Consider the following 24,207-nt stretch of genomic DNA (forward strand, 5'->3'; position numbering starts at 1 on the left):
TCAACTGTCCGGTCAAGATCTGTATCAGAGAGTGTTCCAGTCATATCTGTAAAATCCCTAATAGAAAAGCACATCATAGAAATGAAGTTGGCATTTGACAGGGTCTGCAAATGAGGTTTGCGACTATGAAAATGCAGTTACAAACCACATACAGCAGCGGTCTCAAGTCTGCAATCCAATTCGTCCGACCATTCAACTTCACCCTCCGGAACCCAACCCTCAGCAACCCCATTTTGCACCACCCCGCGTATTCTCGTCGTCATAACCTTACATTGTTTGATGAAAATATTCCCCCCCCCCTCTCTTGGTCCCTTTCAATCCAGGATTCCGGCCTGTATTATCATAGTCCCTGTCCCTAGCAAGTAGACCGACAAGAATAGATAACAACAAAACTTGGATGTTACGGCTTTCAAGTCACTGTTATGGAATGAAAGCCGCAGTTCATTTCCGGGCTCCCTTCACAACAATGAAAATAGTGTCTCCTGTCTCTCTGTACTCCATGGAACAGATTCCTTCTTGAGAAGCTGATGGTCGATCAGGTGGTCAGGCAATTGTCTGCAGTTGTTGGACCCAAAGGTTCATTAATATGTACACAAGATTTCTCTATAAACGCTCTAAGTCCACAAATTCACAGACAAATCAATTAGTAAATAATTTGGCCCAAGCAGTTAACACTTCTGACTTTTGTTCTAGGGAGGTGTTCGGCTCGATATTCGAACGAGAGGACATTGAATATCATAACTGAAGTTTACGTGATTTACTTCAAGACCTCTTGACAAATTCCGGGATAGTATTTTTAATTTGGCTACGACCACCTCAGCTTTTCGAATTAACCGTTCATTAAATCGCCGTACCAATTATCGCTATATAATTCGAAATACTGGCAATGTTGCCACATAAGCCATAAATAAATAGCGTCTAACAGGTGTTCACTAAAGCTTGTCGCCACGTTATGACCGGTTACACAGTGTCAAAACCAAAAGACCAGAGACCAAATTTTCAGCACCAAGGTAATAATTGGACAGGAGGCTGGGTGGCTCCCAGAGCGGTCTGGACGCTGTGGAGAACACAAGAATTTATTCCCTTACTCGGAATCGACCCTTTGATACTCCTAACCTGAAACATGTCGGAAAGATAAAAAATATTTTGCTGCCTTCAGGTTTGGTTACGATCACATACAAGTATTTCCGTATATCAAATCCGATATCATACAACCATATCAGACGAATGAACAACATAACCACCCCAAACTTGTGCTCAAGATGTATTGGTTATTGCATGTACTCCGTAAATTAGTCTTCATGGGGGCACAATAATCCCTTTACCGTTACCCCCCTCCCCAATCCTACCATCAACAGAAGTCATTACACATGACTGACTCAGCAGCACATGGCTGAAATCTCCCAACCTCCCACCCCAACAGTTACATACATGCATACACACATACAGAGATTCCGACACGGTGAACACATCAAACCACGCATTCCGTCACACCAAGTGTCGCAAGGATCGATATATCGACATAGACACAGACACGACGCCTACACAGGCAAAGGGACGTTCAAGACGCCTATAATCTTCTGTCTCTGCATGAAGCCTGAGGACTCTTCCTCTTGTCACTGTGTATGCCGCCCGTGTTCAATCCTATGCTAATTTATTTCTTTTTATTGCTAGTGGGGTGGAACTAAGTCCCTTGTACTGCGGCCACTTCTGGCCTATTGCACCAGCCCCAGATGATAGGTGAGGGTGACTGTGGAGCAATTGGTGGAATGAAGATTGGCAGGGGAAACCGAAGTACTCGGAGAAAACCTGACCCAGCGCTACTTTATCCACCACAAATCCCACTTGACCAGACCAGTTCAGAGCTACCAAAAAAAAAAGTACAAACCCCAATTTCGATTCGACATTCCTACACAACCTTACAGGTTTCTTGGATATCGGCCCTCAAACAGAACACATTTCTCATGTCTCAGTTTACACGGAACTACTGGAAGAATTGTTATATGCACAAAACCAATCTCTGATCTCAAAGCGAATGATCATTACTTGAGGCATACTTTTCGTCAAATTCTGTTTTACAAACACCTTGTAATTACGACAGAATTCATGCCACCAACATGAATCCTGTTTTGCAAAAACTTCCTACCCATAGCCTATCCACTTCCCTTTCATTACACGGATGTCATAACTCACACTTCGGTCGCAAATCGATTTATGTCACAATTCTGATGAATTGATTCTGAACAAAGGCGGGCGAAACAAAAGCGAGCGTTAATATTATTACATACTCCATTATACACTGTCACCCAAAACAGCACGAAATTTGTAGAGCATGGTGTTGTTTTAAACGGAATCACAAATACCGGTATCAGCAATGAACTGCACGATAACTCCGTTACCGCACATTAGTGTCGCCGTCCGTTAGACAGTGCCTTTTGTCTTCTCGTCTGACGTCTAAAAACCTACAAATCAGAATACCCAAAACTGTAATTTTGCTTGTGCTTTTGTATGGGTGTGAAACTTGGCCTCTGACATTAAAAAAGGAACACTGGCTTAGAGCGTTTGAGAAAAGGGAGTTGAGGAGAATATTTGGACCAAAGAGAGATGAACCAATAAGAGACTGAAGAATATTGCTCAATAGGGAGTTCCATAACTTGTATTCTTCTCCAAGTATAATTATAATAATCAAGTTAAGGAGAATAAGATAAGCAGGGCATGTAGCACGAATGAAGAGATGAATGCATACAGGATTTTGTCGGGGAAACCAGACGGAAAGATTACTACTATGAAGATGTAGGTGGAAGGATAATATTAGGATCTTAGATAGGATGGGGTAGTATGGACTGGAATGAGCTGGCTCAGGTGGAGGGCTCTTGTGAACACGGTAATGAACCTACGGTTCCATAAGATGTTGGGAAATTCGTGAGTAGCTGAGCGACTGGCTGTTTCTCAAGAAGGGCTCTGATTTAGTTTATCCATTTTTTTCCTTTGAGGCTGTAGCCCCAATTTGGGCCTTGGCCTACCTCAATGAAACTCTCCGTTTCACTTCGGTTCACTAGAGCTTAGACATCCGGTAGGACTCTTTGGGCGGATGATCAGCTCGTCGCAAGGCATCTACTTGAACACAAACACAGAAAAAAAACACACACACACACAAACACTAAACATTCATGCCCATGCAAGACCTCTAATTGTACACAAACACAGAAAAACACACACAAACACTAAACATCCATGACCATGCAAGGCCTCTACCTGTACACAAACACAGAAAAACACACACAAACACTAAACATCCATGACCATGCAAGGCCTCTACCTGTACACAAACACAGAAAACACACACAAACACTAAACATCCATGCCCATGCAAGGCATCTACCTGTACACAAACACAGAAAAACTCACAAACACACATAAACACTAAACATTCATGCCCATGCAAGGCCTCTACCTGTACACAAACACAGAAAAACACACACAAACACTAAACATCCATGCCCATGCAAGGCCTCTACCTGTACACAAACACAGAAAAACCCTAAACATCCTTGACCTCAGTGAGATTCAAACCCACGATCCCGGTTTCCAAGCGAGCGAAGACAGTGCATGCCTTAGTGTATCCGTTACTTAGTAGAAATTATTAATGCTCTTTTTTGTTAGGATAACAGCCAACACTATTACACAAGGCTATGCTTCAGAAGTACTAGCATGTAAATGTAAAGATTACCGTAGTCTAGGATGAGACGCTGTACACTCTTGTAAACAGTAACAACCGTTATGGAAAACTCCTCCATCGGTTTCAGCAAACTCTCGAGTGGCGAGTGAGTGAGCGTACGTGTGAGACCTTGAACCCAGGAGCCACATAATAACCCCGGTATCTAGCCTACTGTACATGCAAAATGGAGCCTAAAACTCTGGGGCAGGATCTGCAGTAAATCATGAATACATTGGGGTTTTCTGCTGCAACGGGGTGGATATCGGGCGAGTGTTTTACCTTCTGGGTCGAGTGGCCACGTGTCCTCTTCCCACAGATAACTCAAAAAGAACCACACTCCTGTTTAAAAATCCATTTGTACGTACATCCATTCTCCGATCCCTCTGGAAGCCAGGGGTCATGCGCACTGAAACACATGTAGATCAAAGTCCGTTTCAAGAAGTTCAAAGACGCCTAACGCCTAGAGGTGGGGGTTTCCTTGAACCGCCTCTGTGGTCTAGTGGTCAGAGTTCCTGCCTACAGATCCAGAGGTCCGGGTTCGATTCCAGGCGCTAACAGATTTTCTGAGAAGTAGTGGGTCTGGAACGGGGTCCACTCAGCCTCGTGAGGACAAATGAGAAGCTATTTCAAGGAAATTGTGGCTCCGGTCTAGAAAACCGAGATTAACGGCCGTGAGAATTCGTTGCGCTGACCACGAGACACCCTCTATCCGCTAAAGTTGGCACTAACTTCGCTGACAAGCGGCGGTCGCTCGGTCGGTTTAGTTGGCTTGCGGACTACAGGCCACGGAGTTTGCTTTTTTTTGTTTTGTTTATCGACTCTCTTGCATATATTATAGCTGCTAGGATCGTCAAGAAATTCATAATTTTTATATGGACCATATAATCTTAAGGAGACTGACACAAGAAGTTCTGGGAAGAGCTAATCTCCTACTTTCCTCTGACATGACACAGACCACAAAAAGGACGTCTCCAACAATTACAGGGAAGATACAGAGATACATAGACACACAGACTACTAGGTGATCACATAAACCTATTTCCATGTTTTAAAAATAGGGAAAGTAACAAAGATATATCCTCCATCTTCATGGTCGAAGAGTGGGCTTACTTGTTGCTGGTTACTTGCCCGGCTTTCTCTTCGACCGTGAAGATGGAGACGATATGTCTCTCCGAAACGTCGAACTTTTCTGAACTACAAGCGGTTACAACCGACAATAACTTACTTTTCAAAACCACTCATTTCACAGAGATTTCTCATTTTTTACGAAGTAACCATCGCAACTTAAATGCACAATTTTCCAGCTTCCCTCAGAATTAAATATTTTCCGTTAAGAATTTCTCTCTCAAGATTACTGTATCCTGGGATGTGACATCATGCAATCTGCTAAAAGTCTACATATGTTTCGGAGGAATATACTGCCTCCATTTCAGGGTTCAAGAGTAATCCTAGCCAGCAAGCAGCTAACGACATTCTTCACGCTCCTTAGTCACCTCCGTAAAAAACGCCAGATCTCCCAATTTGGCATCGTTTGTTTCAAAAACTAATATTTCCTATGTAATTTTACCAATTCGGATTTTTCTGTTGCCTCGGATACACCGAGAGATCTACGCCTTGACTTCGACACGCGTTTTCAATCACTCACAACTTGCATCAACATTTCCTTTCAATTTTTCGGGTCGTTCGTGATCTTTCCTCTGCCTGATACAATTGTGGTCATATTGTTCTGTCATTATTCCGTTAACTTCACTAATTTTCACACATCATGACCACAAAAATCGGATCACAGGTCAGCGTTCTCCACGAAGCAGTCCCGTTACATTTATCACAGTGGGGCCTATTATCACTAATTCAAGGACAACTGAAACTTACTAAGTTCAAGTGAGATAAGCTGAAATGTCCTTTACTCTCTGACTTTCCTTCGTTTATGAGACTGCACATGTGGCCTATTTACAGCTGTTATCATTCGTGTTCAATTGTTGAGATAAACGTTCAGTTTGACTATGCAAATATTATTATTATTATTATTATTTTCTTTGATTGATTTCTTATATGTATTAATGTTCTTTCCCCTAATGTTTACCTTTAATTAATCTCTGACTTTATGTTCTGTTTGTCCAGTACGTAAATACTTTTATCTACACTGCGCTGTGTCTGTAATTGGCCTTGCGGCTGTTGGCTCAGCACATAAATAATAAAGAATCGAACTGAACTGAACCGAATTATTATTAATTATGATGACCGGGGCTTGAAGCTGACCACTCACCTCCAGCCGGTGCCGAGGTAAAAACAATATGTCTATATGTTCACTCCCACATATGCCTTCATGGCGCAGCGCTTAATTGGTTAAGCACAGGGACAACTTTACCTCAGCTATGATGATAGACAAAGGTCTGTATGTGCGACCTCTGCTTTTTCTCTCAAACGGTGCGTCGCAGAAAAGTTGGTAGAGATAAATACAAATATTTTCCTCTCGAAAAGACAATTACCGGGAAATTCGTCAATTTTGCTCTTACATCCATGGGTTCGAGTCCAAGTCGCCTCTTTTTCCCTTATTTCCTCGACATGAAAAGCCTCCAGATCATGATGGCAATGAGTAAGTGGACTTCTCATGCTTCGTAGTAACCATGGCAACGAGGCGACAAAATGAACCTGAAGACAATACATACATAAACATGATAGGTTTCTACAGTAACTAGATTATGACGTGATATATAATAAAATTGGTTTCCAAAATTTGAACGTAGAGCCCTTTGCACGGTGACGCTGTGGACTGCCTCCACTATCCAGGAAACATCCATACATGGCATACAAAAGACTTACAAAAGTGTCTGTTGAGGTAAGAAGGAAGGTTACTGCATTTGTGAACTCACACCTTTACTTCCCCTAGGGACAAATGTATGTGTATATATGAAAAAAAAACGTTTCCTTCCCTCTGCAGTTCATACTGGCGGGCAGCAAGGACCACAGCAACCGGTTCCTCCAAGTCCCAAGAGCCTCAGAAAGACGTGACTGAAGAAAAGGAACATAAAACCACTTGCAGAAGAAACAAGAATTTATTGAGATTAAGTCGATGGACGTATAAGGGGACCTGCAGTGTAAGGTAGGAGGCACGTGTTGTGTAACAAGTGCAGTGCAGCCCAGGGACAGGTTTGCAGGCCAGCATCGAACCAGCAACTTCAAACCCTTACAAATGACGCACTTGGGGGTACACCGCAACAGGGTTTAGAATCACAGTGAGAGTTATGGACAATCTGGAACACTCAGTGGGTAGGAGCTGGCTTTCAAGTCAACTTCATTCAAAGCTTGTTTTTCTTTTCTCTCGTCTCAACACTTTTCTTCTTCTGGGTTTTGTATAGCCACTGAACTTTGAATGAGAATATATTGAGACACAAACGGCAAAGGCACAAAATAGAGAAAGAGACGACGTAACTAACTTACTGCCTGGTAACAGAACCCGAAGTTTCAGCACTACTAATACAAAGACAATCATAAAACATGATCTTCAGCCAGTTTCAGCCACCTCTGATTCAAATCCCTAGAAACTGTATTAATGTTATCTTTTCTATTCCAACTGCTTATATAAATCATGTATTTAAGCATCGTGTTGCATTATTGAATACGAAACTGTTTATTGTTCTACACAGTCCGTCAACAATGCAACAATTGTTCCTTCTTTCTTACACTTCACTTCCGACACAACACGTTTCGGCCCTAAATGACCATCTTCAGGTGTCTTACTATGCTAAAACTGCTACACTGCACTAATATTATCCATTCGTCGCATAAGCCACTGCACGCTTCATCATTCAAACCGTCATAGTTGTGGTCTAACTGGTGTGCGCTAAAATAGCACACGCTGTAGTTCACTTAAATAAAAACAAATACCTGTAAAATCTGTAAAAAAATTGTGTTCAAATTTTCTAAAATTCTTATTACACTTCACAAATGGCGTCGTCCATTTGTTTAGATCTGTTCCCTTTTCTTCAGATATTTTATTGCAGCAGTCTGTTTCTCTATTCGTAAGCCCGTTGTTGTGTTACGTCTGCAATCTCTAATTTAGACCCTTGCTTGTGTGTTGTTCCCTCTAGCAGCGTGTGGCGTTTTCTTCACTTATATCAAATCAGAGGGATCACTACAGTGCACCACAAAACCTTAGACTGAGTCAGATGAATCAGTTATCACATTCTCACACACCTCGTTAAAAGGGTCCATACACGTACGAGTCTGGCTCGCGAGACCGGCTCGGCGAGCTTGACTCGGGAGCTGGGGTCGGATTAATTTCACCACAAACGCATGAGCTGACTCCCAACTTTGCGACCCACACACGGATAAGTTTGGCTCATTGGAACCCGAGCCGAGTCGGACTCGCGAGGCAGACTCGTATGTGTATGGGCCCCTTAAGATCCACCGTAATGTACCGTCATATCTGCTCTGAGGCCTTCTAAACTGTCTCTTCCTTTCACGTCTGCGTGCATTTTTCCCTCTTCACCTAACTCTGCTCGGAGAGTAACGAAGCGTACTGGAAGACACGCGTACAAAACTTCCCTCATTCGCACTCGCTCAATACGAAGATCCCATAACTGAAACTTCAAAATCCAGTAATTTAAACGACCCTCATGTGAACCAGTCTATCACTCTCAACTCCACTGAACACTGTTCACAATAGCTTCATTGTTTATTGTTCAGTGATGGATGTGAAGCTGTCAGAAGATTTATCGTGAATGATTCTGTCCACTGACGGACTATGCATAGTGTTAGGTGTCCTCTCGCCCCGCCCCGCGGCCACCACCCGGCAACATAATCCAGTTGCAGCCTATGATCTCTCGCAGGCAGCTGCACAATGGAGGACCCACTCTATATTAATTCAGTACCCACAGCACAGTATCAAGAATAATATTAACAATGAAACAGAGANGAGTATTCGGTTCGGATCTCGGAGGGGGGACTGACTGTCTTTACTAATATTTTTCGTGGTTTTCCTCAGCCCTCAGAGGCGAATGGTTTGATACTGCTTTGAAACGGGCTACGGCCGCTTATTTCCATATAGTTCCTAATTAATCATCCAGTAATTAATCCTACCATTCGACGCTATATAGGATGGATCACTAGCAGCGTTTTTACATAAGCCGTAAATATATAAGATTCAGAGATATGCATGGTTAAACCATGCTGGGTCAACAGCGATTCCTACTGAGTGTGCAACAATGCCAGTTCGTTCGAACTCTTTGAATAAGCGTCAACAATGTCTTAACAAATAATTTTACCTCATCTCTTCCCTTCTGTTCTCCTTCCTGCTGGTACGTAAAGACCATACACGATATAATGCATAAAACGATGTACTCTTTCGGGAACGTAATATCGGTAAGATGAGAAAAGATCCGTGGCCTTTAGTCCGCAAGCGAACTATACCGACCGAGCGACCGCGGCTTGTCGTCGAAATTAGTGCCAACTTTAGAGGATAGAGGGTGTCGCGTGGTCAGCGCAACAAATTCCCACGGCCGTTAATGTTGGGTTTCTAGACCGGAGCCGCTATTTCCTTGAAATAGCTCCTCATTTATCCTCGCGAGGCTGAGTGGACCCCGTTCCAGACCCACTACTTCTCAGAAAATCTGGTATCACCGGTAATCGAACCCGGGCCTCTTGATCTGTAGACAGGAACTCTGACCACTAGACCATAGAGGCGGTCCGGTAAGATGAGAAAAGCATTAAAATTTTGATCCGAATGCCTGATGGAGGCAGACAATTGTTGTAAGACGAACGGTTCTGATAGCGGAAGTACTTGGAGAACGAGCAGTTCACATAATCATAGAGTTTCGGTCATAACAATTCGGAGCAGATAAAAATGAGGACCTATGCATAAATTTTGTGTAGTCCTACTGTCAAATTTGGATACCCTTGACACTTTTTATTCAACTTACAGTCGACGGAATCAATCATACCATGTGGTCAGAGAAACCTAAAGCCCTTAAGGCCATTTTTCTCATATTCAGACTCTCAAAATCGCCTTTAGCAATACATAGATCTCGTGGCTGGAGGAACTTTTTCTGTCAGGAAAATTCCAGTAACCCTGAGCGGGGTTTCTATCCGTCCAATATCTGAAATAACAATAGCAAACGTCAGTTCGTTCAGCCGCGGGTGCGCAGCCTTCGCGACTTTTATTATTCTGCTCAGCTTGCAAAATATTATCCTCTTTCCTCTCTGGTTTATCTCTGGGAGCTGCGAAAATATGGAGGAACCATCTGCAAGCAGAGTTTGCAGGAAAATGTTGAAACAAAGGCAAGCTGCTATCCAACGAACAAAAGAAACTACTTCAAAATAGACATTGAATGGTTAGAGACAAAATTACTTCTGGCGAGTTCGAAACTAAAATGTCGAGAGAAAAAAAGACATGCGCCTAAGAGGCGTCCTCATTTCTCTCTGTCCTATGTGGAAAGTCGAAAAAAATTCTACACGGATCTTCGTTATATCCAATATGGGGGAGCTTCAATAACATCTGTTGAGATATTATAATTTTGGTCATAACTGGACACCTTACATTAAGAATTAAATGTTAATCAAAGCGTTGATACCTGTGTGCCGATCACAGTGACCGCGCGGTATAAGGAATGAAACGTTTACCCCCGCTCGAACGCTGGGACTGTGGTTTCGAATCCCACTCAAGTCATGTATGTTTGCGTTTATTCTGTATTTGTGTTGTCCTTTGTAGGTAGCGGCCTTGAGTTGAGCTGATCCCCCGTCCAAGGAATCTATCGACTGTCTAAGATTAAGAAACTGAAGAAAAACGAAGCGGTCCACGGATGTCCTATGTTCGAAGTCGCAGCAACAGGAAAATGGACGGACGGATGTATGGATAGAAGGACGGACAGACGGACAGACAGANTGTATGGATGGAAGGACGGGAGAAGGACAGGTAGGCAGACAGACAGACAGACGGATAGATGGATGGATGGACGGGCGGACAGAGACAGACGGACGGACGGACNACAGACGGACAGACAGACAGACAGACAGATATAGATAGACACCCATGCACGAGACTACACGGTGTTATCCCAGAAAACAGTAATCTTCGTAACACATCTGAACTCTCTGTGCTAGGGTGAGGAGATATCTCATTCAGAAACAACCAAAAATTTCGCCGAAATTTGTTTAGCGGTTTGCAAATTGAAAATATTCGAAATTACAGAGAGACGGACATATATACAGAATGACGCTAACAGCCGCATGTTTTCATCGTTGTAAAGGAGTTTAGAAAGGTTAAGGCTGGGGACACACGAGCTCACGAAGTACGTCCGTTGCAACGAACGTACTTTATGACGGACGTTGCTGAGGACACCACACAGTTGTAGAATGCGGTGCGCAGTTTTTTTGTCTGCAATGGAGCCAGAAGAAAAGCGTAGCATTCGCCTCTCTTGTTTATTTCTACAATGGACGTCACGACGTTAGTTACAACGGGCGCATTTTGTGGGTTCGTGTAGCCCTAGCCTAAAAGGAAAGCTGTATCTTTAATTTATTCAAAGGATAGTTTGTTCTCTTTTTCTTTCGCCCAAATGTTCACATTGGCAGGTACGAATGGTTACTACGGGCGGGTTTCCTTCTCAAGTACATCTACTACCCCGCAGGATTACATTGCAAATGCCACTGTAATCATACTGCAGCTCCTGAAGGCGGCAACCCTCACACATCATCCCAGTACCCCAGACAACTTCCACAAATTAGAGCCAATAACACTAAAACAGAACTGAGTATAAATCTTACTTCTGTGTCAGCAGAAATTTTCTATTGTACTCAGCTGTACAGGAAATACTCCCAACCCACCCTTCACCATCCATTAACACCCCCTTATACATCTCACACCTCTCCCAAAAAACACGTCGTCAGAATTTGAATCATTCCGCTGGGAACAAGGTGACAATGCACGTTAATTAAAAGCAGGTAGGTACAGTCAAGGGAAAGAGTAATGAAAAATTTGATTGCAAATCGGAAAGAAGCGCTTAGGGGAGCAAACATGTGATGTCGAGGCATTGAACCTAAGTTTTTGGTTCTCATCCAAAATTCGTGCTACTATTCCAACTGAGCTATCTCCACTAGCCACAAAACGTTGATATATTTAAGATCATAGGACTCTGATTTATAGCTGGAAGAGACCATATTTGAAACCAGTTGAGAATTAAACTATTTCCTTTATTATCATTATCATGCGCAACGTTTAGAAAAATTTCCCTGTTCCACTTACAAATGCAATATTTAAAGATTCCTCCGCTAGAACAGAACAAAGAAGAACAAAAGGTTCTTAAAGTTATGAGGTTGTTCAAATGATACCCGTTCGCGGTGATACGTGGGAGGGGATGCATGTGTTCGCGTGGCTAAGTGCATGGCACACCAACGCTCGGTTACGAGCTTTTCAGAAGAACGGGCGTGCTGGGACAAACGGATGGACAATCCGTCCATTTTGGACCAATGAGATGGCATTCCGTTCTGTCAGCGATCGGGTTTCATTTGAAGGCTACTTGCATTCGGTTCTAAGACCTCACAAAGAGCTCGAGAGTACTACATAACAATGATTTTCATAAATTGTACTGTTCTGCTAATAATGCCAAGATGATTAAATCAAGAAGCATGTAACCTCGAGAATTCAGAAATACGTACAAAATTTTGATCGGATGTCTTATGGGAAGAGCCCATTTTGGAATGTAGCCACCAACAGTAAGATAATATTAAAATATATGTTTCAGAAACATGGTGCGAAAAAAACTCGGTGGCTTTAGCCCGCAAACGAACTATACCGACCGACCGAGCTGCCGCCGCTTGTCGGCGAAGTTAGTGCCAACTTTAGCGGATAGAGGGTGTCGTGTGGTCAGGGCAACGGATCCCCACGGCCGTTAACTTCGGCCTTCTAGAACGGACGCGCTGGTGAAAAGTAGAAGTTAAATTAATATACTTCAGAATGAGGCTCAATGGTACGTTCTTTGTGAATGCGGCAATGAACTACTGAGTTCCAAAAAATCAAGGAATTTCTAGGCCAGCTGAAGACAACCAATCTCTCAAGGAAAACTGCGTGTCACTTAGTTGCAAGAAAATTACCATACAGAAGTATAGTCCATTCCAGAATGCAATTAACTCCTTTCGATGTTGGGTAGATTTATGAGAAGGTACAGATTAACGATTTCTTTTCATTTTGGCGTACTGTCCTTATTTTAAGAAATAAATCGCCATGTTTTCTGTGTGTCTGTGTTCCCCCCACCATCAAATTCTGTATGTCAAACCCAACTTTATTAGACTCGGCACGTATATCATTGCACATGCGCCCATCTCAATGGCGCACTTCATAAATACCTCCTATCAGTCTGTGTGCCTGTATGTGTATCCCATTATCGTTGCTAGGCAACGGTTCAGTAAAAACGTTACGGCGGCAGCGAATACACAGGCAACAATATATTTGTAGGACGCGTCGTTTTCTATGCGGTCCGTGTCGTATCAAAGGAAAGTATGCAATTATTTCTTCCCAGAGCTTCTTGCATTTCCATGGTAACTTGCGATTTCCTCATTTCAAATGTAACAACTGGTTTAAATTAAGTAACAATTGGGTTAGGTAAAATTAAAGCTGTCGGTCACGGTAGCCGAGCGGTCTAAGGCATGTACTGTTTTCGCTCGCTTGGAAACCAGGATCGTGGGTTCGAATCTTACTCAGGGCATGGATGTTTAGTTTGTGTGTGTGCGTTTTTCTGTGTTTGTCTACAGGTAGAGGCCTTGCGACGAGCTGATCACCCGCCCAAGGAGTCCTACCGAATGTGTAAGATCTAGAAAAACCGAAGTGAACAGAGAAGTTCATGGAGGTAGGCCTAGGCCCACTGGGGCTCTAGTGCCAAGGGGGAAAAAACGTAAAGCTTCCCTGTACTTAACTAATTAAGCACTACGCCATGAAGACGTATGGGGATTGGATGTATAGATCCACGTTTTCTTTACCTCAACACTAGTTGGAGGTAAGTGGTCAGATTCACACCCCGGCCGGTTTACCCCCGGGGAAAGATTCCCAAGTACCCATTGGATAGGAGGCTGGGTTTGTTGTTCATATTTCGGAATATCACGTGTTACATTAATCTAATACTTAGTCGGGTCGGTATAACGACGGGCTACATGCTAGAAGGCCGAGGTTCGGTTCCGGGAAAGAGCAAGATTGTTTCTCATCTCTATAGCGTCCAGGCCGATTTTGGGGCCAACCCATCCTCCTATCCAATGGGTACCGGAGGTCTTTTTCCCCGGAGGCAAAGCGGCTGGGACGTGAAGCTGGCCACTCACCTCCATCCAGTGCCGAGGTCAGGAATGGTGGAACTATAGCTCTACGCACCATAAGTCTTCATGACGTGATGCTTAAATATTTAAGTATAGAGACAAGTTTACCTCCCCCCGGCACTACAGCCCCAGTGGGCCTAGGCCTACCTCCATGAACTTCTCCGTTCACTTGGGATTTTCTAGATCTTACACATTCCGTAGGACTCCTTGGGCGGGTGATCAGCTCGTCGCAAGGCCTCTACCNTATAAGAATTCAGTTCGTACCTCACAGGAAACATTCGAACCCACGATCCCGCTTTCCAAGCGAGCGAAGACAGTGCATGCCTTAGACCGCTCGGCTACCGTGACCGGCAGTGTATAAGAATAATATATAAGAATTCAGTTCGTACCTCACAGGAAACATTCGAACCCACGATCCCGCTTTCCAAGCGAGCGAAGACAGTGCATGCCTTAGACCGCTCGGCTACCGTGACCGGCAGTGTATAAGAATAATATATAAGAATTCAGTCCGTACCTCACAGGAAACAGATCGGAACCCACGATCCCGGCTTCAGACCGAGCGAAGACAGTGCATGCCTTAGACCGCTCGGCTACCGTGATCGGCTCAAGTTTACCTTTACCTTTATTATTACAATAAATATATTAGAGAGAACAGAATAATAATTTTAAAAGAGATAATCCAGTTTTATCTTTTCAAGGGCCCACGAAACCTAACAAAGTTGCTATGAAAGTAAAAACCGGACTTCGCTTCGGAAGAGTAGCAGGTCACGTGGGATGGAGGGTGGGTGGAGTTAATGAACAGTGGGAGAGCAGACCGCCCCTGCAGAGTAGGCAATAAGTGTGATGATACCGCACTATGTTCAATTGCAGCTTAAATGGAAAGAGACTATAGCAAGGGGACAGTTCATATCAGAAGTCTCTACCTGGGGTTCTGCCCATGAGAAATGCTTGCTGATAGACTTCCTAAAGGTAAAGGAAAATTGCTAATTGCCTAATTAATTACAACGATATTAGGATCTACGGGGAAGTGAAGGTATAATTCCATGCATTTTTGACCCCAGAACTAGATAATGAATGGTCTGCTTCAAGATCCGGCCGCTTTAATACCCGGGGAAAGAATCTCCGATACCTTTTGGATTTGTAAGGAGATTGTGTGGGCTCCACAGCTGGTTTGGAGGTGCTGGCAGAGACAAAAATATTTGCCGCTGCCGGGTATCAACTCTAGGTCATCCAACCCTCAATCTAGTCACTATAGTGACAGGGATAAAAGGTGAAGCTATCCCTGTAACAGGGCGTGGAGGCCCATAGGGTTGTGAGACGTGGCGGCTCCCACATTTTCTAGACAATGCCTCACAGATGGCGGTAAGGTTGTCAGCCTTACGCGCCGGCCGCATTTTACTCCCAGGAAGAGTCCTGGTACTCATTTTGTTAGAGGCTGAATCGACAGCATGGCCATAGTGCGGCTTGAAGTACGATATGAAGTCAATTGAAAGATCCAGTGACCTCATTGGGAATAGAATCCGCGACCTTCCGGCTTGTAGCATAACGGTTAAATTAATAATTAACATCTTCGATTCCCTTTTGTATAGTACACAGTGTGAACTTTGATCATGATTATATTTTTATCAGAAATTCTTTTAAATCGTACATTTCTATCCAGGGCAGCTGCAAACCACTAGTCGGTACGACTTGCTTTGTGAAGTGACTGCTCGTCAGGCTATATCGGCTGGTATTTAGTATTCAAATTGCATGCGATCCTAGTTTGCTGACGTCAAGTGAACGTTCTTCAATCTTGAATAGCAAGCCATTGCAACCGCAAACTGCACAGCAGTGCGAAGCGGCATTCACCCCAAATGAAGCACAGCAGATGTGAATAAACAGGACGGGTACACACGGCGGTGTACAAGTTCCTCCGAACATCGCTAAACATCTATACGGCGTCATAGCTAAGAAGGAAGAATTTTTACTGTTATTTGACCGAAAAAGTTAGATAGAGGCCGCGCCACAGCTCAAGCGGTTAGTCGCTGGTTTCCCACCGCGGCGGCCCGGGTTCGAGCCCGGGTCTGGTGAAGTGGAATTTGTGGTGGACAAAGTGGGGCTGGGGTAGGTTTTCTCCGAGTACTTCGGTTTCCCCTGCCAATCTTCATTCCACCAAATTCTCTATCATCATAATCACCCGGGGAAGGTACAATAGGCCAATCAGTGGCCGACGTGCCGAGTGGACCCAGTTGGACTCCACCCTCCACTATGCGAATTAAAAAAAAAGCTAGATAAACCTATAAGGTTTTTAACTGTGGCTGATTCGAATCCCTGAGTGAGATTTTTTGTGGTTTTCCTCAGTCCCTCCAGGCAGCGGTACTGTCTCGCATTAAGTCATGGTCGTTTCCTCAGACAGCTTTTTGAATTCATTATTCAATATCATCCAGTCATTCAACGTTATATAATCTGAGTTAAGAACGTCATTAAGTAAACTACATAAACACAAATTCGTGTTCATTGTTACGGAAGTATTGTCTACTACAAATTTACCCACCGGTCAGAACAGTGATTTTAATAGGCTACTACCGAAAGAAAGCGTGTCATCAAACCTCAATCCATCAGGAACTTACATATAAGTTAGGAAATTTAAAATTCGTGGCCCTTTTCGTCCTCTTACTGCTTCTTGACTTTCAAGTCCTGAATGCTAACATTTGATTTACCCCCGTGAAGAATGTAAAACTGACGATTTCATGCAAGAGAGCTGAGACATTCATTGCAAATATGCCTATTCACTCACACAGTTAACATATCAGCGCTGACATCATGCTAGCTAGAAACATAAAATAACATACTTCGGTAATTCTCGCCTGTGTTCGGAAAAGTGCTGTTAATTGCCGGATATATACACTCAGAAATGTATGTATAACCTAACAATTCTGGGACGTTCGCTAACTTTTGTGTCACCGTCTAAATACTTAATCACAAGATTTGCGGGAAAGCTGTATGGCACTTAAAATGGGTTTCTTATTTCTCTGGAACATCTGTTCAATAGTTTCTCGCTCCGATGAATGATTAACGAGTTATGGTCGAGAAGCGCTCAAAAACGTACGTAAATTTTCTGGTTTGTCCGTTTACGAGATTTTTCATGCGTACGAACATACGGATGGAGTGAATTTGTAACGAGATACGTTGATATACGAACGCGCTTAAAAATCAGTGTCTTTATACATTACATAATGTATAATCATAGAATTATTTGACTACACTGTCCAGTGTGACTGAAATATATATTTATGTATATACATATATATATGATGCCTTTACATGTTTCGGTCAATTAATGGCCATCTTCAGAAGGCAAATAACAACACGTTGAGAAAACTAATATTACATAAATCATAGTACACCAAGTTCAAAGTTGTTCAATGTTCTATATAAAGATTTCAATTAAGCTAAAAGTGGTGAGTTAAAATGTTAATAAAATTCTTAATATTTGAAATCTTAAACCGCTAAGGTTCTTGTTTTCGTGCATCTTCTATCAACGGGAGGCTGGGTAAATTGGCGTCCGTGGAGGTTCAGGCAATGTTTCTTATTCTTTATATAGTTAAGAGTGTTTCTTGTTAAGCTGGTAGCCTTTTCGTTGTCTCCTGAAGCACGAACCTTACAGTTTCACATTTTAAATATTAAGAATTGTATTGATATTTTAACTCACCGCTTTTTATATCAATTAAAATCTTTATATAAAACTTTGGACAACTTTGAACTCGATGTACTATGATTTATGTAATAACACTTTCCTTACCGTGTTCGTTATTTGCTTTCTGAAGATGGTCATTAAATGACCGAAACATATATTTAATATACCTGTAAATATACATTTGAGTCACATTGGAATGTGTAGTCAAATCATTATATAATATTGATTAGTGTCACGGAACAGAATGAATAAAGTTAAACGTCTAAACTCTAAAAACAACTGAATTATACTTGCAGGCTTGTCATTTCCACAGGAATCGTTCGTTAATTAAAACATGCTCTGATGCCAAGACCAAATCCCACAGCTGAGTGAGCCATCACCGATGTAGTACATGGCTTCATATTTATATGCAAACAAATTAAATTTGTAACCTAACCATTAAATCATCTCTGATCAGCACAAACAACCAGTACATACTTTACATTTAAATCCATTCTATCTATATCTATATCAACTGCAGAACAGTGGTCATTTGTTTAAATTGTTTCATAACCATTTTACGACTCCAGGATACAAAACTATACCATTAATTTCCTTTGATTTGAGTGAGTGGGGGGATGGGCAGGACATCAAGCGTGAATGGGGGAGAGGAGAAATGCATACAGGACATTGGTGGGAAATCCAGACGGAAAGAGACCACTGGGAACACCAAGACGTAGTTGGGTGGACAATATTAAAATGGATCTTAGAGAGATAGGATGGAATGGTATGGATTGGATTGATATGGCTCAGGATAGGGACCAGTGGAGGACTCTTGTGAACACGATAATGAACATTTGGGTTCCATAAAATGCTGGGAAGTTCTTGAGTAGCAGCAGAATTGGCGGCTTCTCAAGAAGGGCTCAACTCTATGAGTGAGTGAGAGGGAAAAGTAACTTCCATTTCGTTGGGTATTTAAGGACACTGTCAAAATATAAATTATACAGTATTCAATGTAAGGATGACTGGTGAATAAAGAATTTGAAAGGACTTGGAAGAGAGAGGTTGTGGCTTAAAGGAGATATTATACCGGAAATTGCCTCGAAAAAGTGAGGAAAACCACGAAAAAATTGATGAAGATAACCACTGCAACAGCCAAGATTCAAACCGAACACCTCCGAAAGGGTTTATAGAACCACATAAAATTATTCGGTGCGAAATGTGATAAAAAGGCTGAAAATGTAAATTATGACTGCATAAGTTGGAGGCGTGGTATGAACTTCCGTCACTAAAACTGCCACTTAGAGGCACACCAGGTTGCCACCCTCAACTCTAAGGGCCCCCATACACACACACTTTGGCCTCCAGTTCGGCCTGCACAGTTGAAGACTGAAAGGCAAAACTGATGTGTGTGGTGCGGCCGGCCGGCCGGCCAATCGTTTGGACTGTTGGCCTGTGGGAAACCCGTTGATCCATCAGTTCTATCTGCAGGGCTGTAGCACGTGACGTGTGTGACTCGACATTATAGGCTGGAAGACCGTGATTGTGGCAAGAAGCCTGCCGCTTTATCTGCGCGTGTATGAGGAGGAAAGGAAGGGGGTAAACTGTCACAGTTTTGCCTGTAAGGTCGATCGGAAGGCCGAACTGTGTGTATGGGGGGCCTAACACAGATGCTTTGAATTGCCTTCACCACGCAACTTCATTTGACCGCCTCTGTGGTCTAGTGGTCAGAGTTCCTGACTACAGATCCAGAGATCCGGGTTCGATTCCCGGCGCTACATTTTCTGAGAAGTGGTGGGTCTGGAACGGGGTCCACTCAGCCTCGTGAGGATAATTGAGGAGCTATTTCAAGAAACTAGCGGCTCCGGTCTGGAAAACCGAAATTATCGGCCGTGGGGATCCGTTGCGCTGACCACGCGACACCCTCTATCCGCTAAAGTTGATACTAACTTCGCTGACAAGCGGCGGCCGCTCGCTCGGTCGGTATAGTTCATTTGCGGACTAAAACAATGGCGTTTGATTGTTTGTTGCAACTTCATTTGTTTATTCATGATTTATTTTGCGATGCTTTCAGAAGCTGGGGACTATGTACACAATTAAGTGGTTACATTACTGAAAAATAATTAATTCGTAGGAATGAGGAAAAGCGGCCGGATTTCAGTTAATACCATAGAATTTGCCTAGGGGTACTGAGAAAAACAATGGCAAAATTCCAAACTCCGAATACGAATCAAAACAGCTAACCATTAGACCCCGACTCTCAGTTTCACTACACACAAATTAAAGGGCTACGTACAAAGCGATAAGGTCAATTTATTTCTCTGACCTGTAACTTTCGTATTCATGAGACTTTCAATTTTTCATAGAGTTCCATTTCCCGATGTCCTGTGGTTGTATACACCATTATTTCTCTCGCATTTAACACCACCCCTGGGAATTAGGCACCCTTCTTTCTTTGCATGTGACTGTGGCATGCATTGTGGCCCCTACATCCGAGATCCCTTCAGACTCTGTATAATCCTTTAAAGTCTCAACGAATATGCGGGTCCTTATTCTGGTCAGTTAATTATATCTTCCTGTTCGCTGAAATTTCGAAAAGTCTTAGATCTTGATGTCGGTTAGAACCGACCTCATTACAGCTGCTTTGACGTCAACGTGCCGCCCAAGGGTTAAGGATTTCAGTGACTGTGGAAGTCAAATGGGTATCTGCTAACCGTGAATGATTTCAAGAGGGCTGCTTATAAAGGAGTAACTTACGGGTCCTTTGTCGTACTACTGTTGTATAGGAATTTTAAAATGTTCATGCTGGAGCGAACTGCCTCGAGAACTAGGGGCATTGCCCATATGCGGTGATGTAATCGGTCAGTCGCCTAATGACGGGTCAGGGAAAGTATGAACACAGATGAAGATTTTCTTCCTGTCGGATAACACTGTGCAGTCTGATACATGTTTGACAACGTTTCGAAGAAACCTACCGCCTCTGTCTTCAGTCTAAAATACTATAATTAAGGGAGCAAGTTGAAAGCAGTGGGTCCTTCCGAAACGTCGGTATATATATCACGCTATTAGGTCTAACATCCGAGAAGACAATCGTCATAGTCTCCGTCGTGAAAACCTCAAATTTCATGATGAACATGGATTTCGCTCCTCCTTTCTGCATAGCAACCGTTTCCCCTCTTCCTGTCTTCTCCCACTCCCACCCCTCACTTCTGTTGTGTCATCCAGTTGATGGGCTGACATCCATACGACACAACATATGTTAACGTTGTTTTGTATTTATAATTTTTTATGTTCTGCACAGAATTCCAAGTGTAGAAACTGTGTTGAAAGCAGTAATAAATTTGAATGTCTATAACAATTCCCACTGCGGTTTCTTTTCGAGTATTTCAATCTGAAATAATCGCACTTAATTACATTCATAAAGTGCAGTTCATTGGACGTGTGTTAATCATGTCTCCGGGGTAATATAATGACATACAAATCCATACAAGAATCCTCAGGAAAAATCTATAAAGTCTGAAACAGTCTTCGTTTTTTCATCAACTGAACATAACTGAAGAAACTGCATATGTGAAAAGTACCGAACTCAAAATTTCGTTAACTACAGAAGTTCTATAAATTGTGAAAAATGTTCCCAAATTGTAATTTTGACATTACACCCGATCCCCTCATGTATAAAACTACTAGTAGAACCAACTTTCCCCTTGGCCGCGCCATAGCTCAAGCGGTTAGTCGCTGGCTTTCCACCGCGGCGCCCTGGGTTCGATCCCGGGTCTGGTCAAGTGGGATTTGTGATGGACAAAGTGGCGCTGGGGCAGGTTTTCTCCGAGTACTTCGGTTTCTCCTGCCAATCTTCATTCCACCAACTCCACCCCAATCGCCCTCACCTATCATCTGGGTCTGGTACAATAAGCCAGAAGTGGCTGCAGTACAAGGGACTTAGTCCCACCCCACTAGCAATAAAAAAACTTTCCCTTACTTCTACGTTCGGCGGTTTACAAAAATGTCTCTCTTGTTTCAGGGTTTCTGCAACAAGGAACAACAACATGAAGCTGATTGCAAACTTCATCTCGTAAGCAAAGTTTCACTTTAATCTAATTGTATTACGGACGCAGCGCCACACCAGGGTAAGGCTTTTTTTTTACTTTAAAAACCTGAAAGTAAGTGCGAGGGAGGGTGGAGTGCGCTTATACAATTTCAAAACTTTGATGAGCTAAAGATGAGTATGACGTCAGAAGCTTTCAATAAATGTAATTAGCTATGTGCACTTCCACCTGGAGATGAATTGCGTGTGTTTAATATGCAACTTGTAGGACGTTGAATGGTGGGGGGATAATTCCTCAACTCATGTCTCTCTAAGGCCGGTGCCACACGAGCGCACAAAATGCGTCCGTTGTAACGAATGTCGTGACGTCCGTTGTAGAAATAAACAAGAGAGGCGAATGCTACGCTTCCTTCTGGCTCCACTGCAGACAAAAAACTACGCACAGCATTCTACAACTGTGTGGTGTCCTCAGCAACGTCCCTCATAAAGTACGTTCGTTACAACGGACGCATTTTGTGCGCTCGTGTGGCCCCAGCCTAAGTTTGTGTACGATGAGAAATATTTTGATAACTAAAACCGTTTTTTTAATTGGACTATCAGTTACAAATATTTAAAGAAACTGTAACATTGCCGGTCACGGTAGCCGAGCGGTCTAAGGCATGTACTGTCTTCGCTCGCTTGGAAACCGGGATCGTGAGTTCGAAACCCAATCATGGCATGGATGTTTAGTTTGTGTGTGTGCGTTTTTCTGTGTTTGTGTACAGGTAGAGGTCTTGCGACGAGCTGATCGCCCGCTTAAAGAGTCCTACCGAATGTGTAAGATCTAGAAAAACCGAAGTGAACGGAGAAGTTCATGGAGGTAGGCCTAGGCCCACTGGGGCTGTAGTGCCAAAGAAAAAAAAACTTACTGGATGCATGATTAGGTAACTGGTTGAATGAATGATCATCTAACTTCGTAAGTGACTGACTGGTTAACTGGCTGAATGGATAAGCAACTGGTTAGCCGACTGACTAGTCAAGTGGTCGAGTGGATGTCTAGCAAAGATGTTGAATGACTGGCTAAGTGAGTGAATAACTGCATAGCAAACTTATTAAGCAATGACTGACTGACGAGTGAATACGTGGCCAGTTTATGACTGAATAGTAGGCTCAGTCACTCACTGACACACAAATATGAATACGCTGTGTTGAAAATGAGTAAATTTAAGAACATGTCTCGGTTTCTTGAATTTAACTTTAAGAATTCTGGCGTTACTGTAAGCAAGTAGAAACATAAAACATTTTTGGCTTTAATAATTGTAATGTAACAAGAGATTTCTTCTCGCGGATGGTAGCAGTTTGATCACACGCAATTTTAAATAATTTTAGAGCTCATATATTAAGTTAAAACCTATGACTTTGACTTCCCCATTTCCAGATCTCTGTAAACATTTTGTAATAATTCGTAAGCCCTGTCCTTTGTTACATATGGTTTGAAATATTAATGATTAACAAAGGAATAAAGGTTTGAAAATGCAGAATGAGGAGCTTGTAGAGTATCAGCTTCCGAAACTTACGACAGGGAATTTTGAAGTTTCTGATTTTACAAGGAAAATCTTGTGGCCCATCTTACTAAAGCTAAGCTTTTTATTATTCAACAGCCTGCCAGAAGGGAGGAAATCAGGTTTGTCCGGTACCTTCCCACCCTTAGATTAACTTCCCCTCTCTGTGTTAATCCCAGTTTCCAACCCTCCTTTCCTCTTTAGAAAGTGTTCGTATTTCTATTGTTGTACAGCACCGCCTCCACCCACATTGCTTCGCTCTCTTCCTGCATTCAGAGCGCTTTTTCATACAAAATACATGAATGCAATGTTTGGGTAACTTTTGTATGCAATGGGGCCCACAGACCTCGCATTCGAAGTCCATTCGCACTATCATAACATCCAATTAAATCCCAGTGATTGAAGTTAGCTCTTTCTAAGGGACCCAACGGAATAGGTTTTTCCCCCTTTCACCTGAGGACGGAAACAGATCCAGTTTCCGAAACGCTGTGTTTTCTAGTTTCTAGAATACCGGACGATGGACAAAGTCCAAAGACCCAGTAATTCTTAGTACAACATCCAATGCTGGGAGAAAGTACAAAACAGAATAAAAGCTTCAAAATGGACATCTTTATGAAAATTATAGTTCTAAGAGTTCAATCTTCTTTCAATAATTTATTAATTTATTCAACAGCATTATCAATAGCTTAGACTACATGCTGTCGGATTATTACTGACTTATACATCGCAAAGTACGAGCAAGGAAGCCTACCTACCCACCACTCCGCGCTACAGCCCTGGGTGAGCCTTGGTCTCCTCCACAACCAGTCTCCACCCGAGGAAGGTTGTTAGGTTTCTGAACAAAATTCTTTTTACAGGATGAGGTTGTTAGCCCCATGCCCAACCCCCAACCTGGAGGACGAGGGTATCTCTCTTAGTCTGGACTCTACCCTTTGAACTTTCCGGCATGGGT

The 24,207-nt window shown here is 42.8% G+C and overlaps 1 protein-coding gene across 1 annotated transcript in view; it reads right to left on the reverse strand.

Annotated features, from left to right (window-relative positions):
* Positions 1-6,234: 6,234 nt before the first annotated feature.
* LOC117282558 overlaps positions 6,235-24,207 on the reverse strand; it is a gene marked incomplete at its 3' end in the record, with an annotated part of 154,178 nt that continues 136,205 nt past the window's right edge. Inside the window, exon 2 of the mRNA XM_033752693.1 lies at positions 6,235-6,370. Coding sequence (XP_033608584.1) covers positions 6,235-6,370 — 136 coding nt within the window. The remainder of the gene's footprint in view (positions 6,371-24,207) is intronic.

The sequence above is a fragment of the Cryptotermes secundus genome, unplaced genomic scaffold (assembly GCF_002891405.2).
Source record: "Cryptotermes secundus unplaced genomic scaffold, Csec_1.0 scaffold812, whole genome shotgun sequence".
In the NCBI taxonomy this organism is placed as follows: domain Eukaryota; kingdom Metazoa; phylum Arthropoda; class Insecta; order Blattodea; family Kalotermitidae; genus Cryptotermes; species Cryptotermes secundus.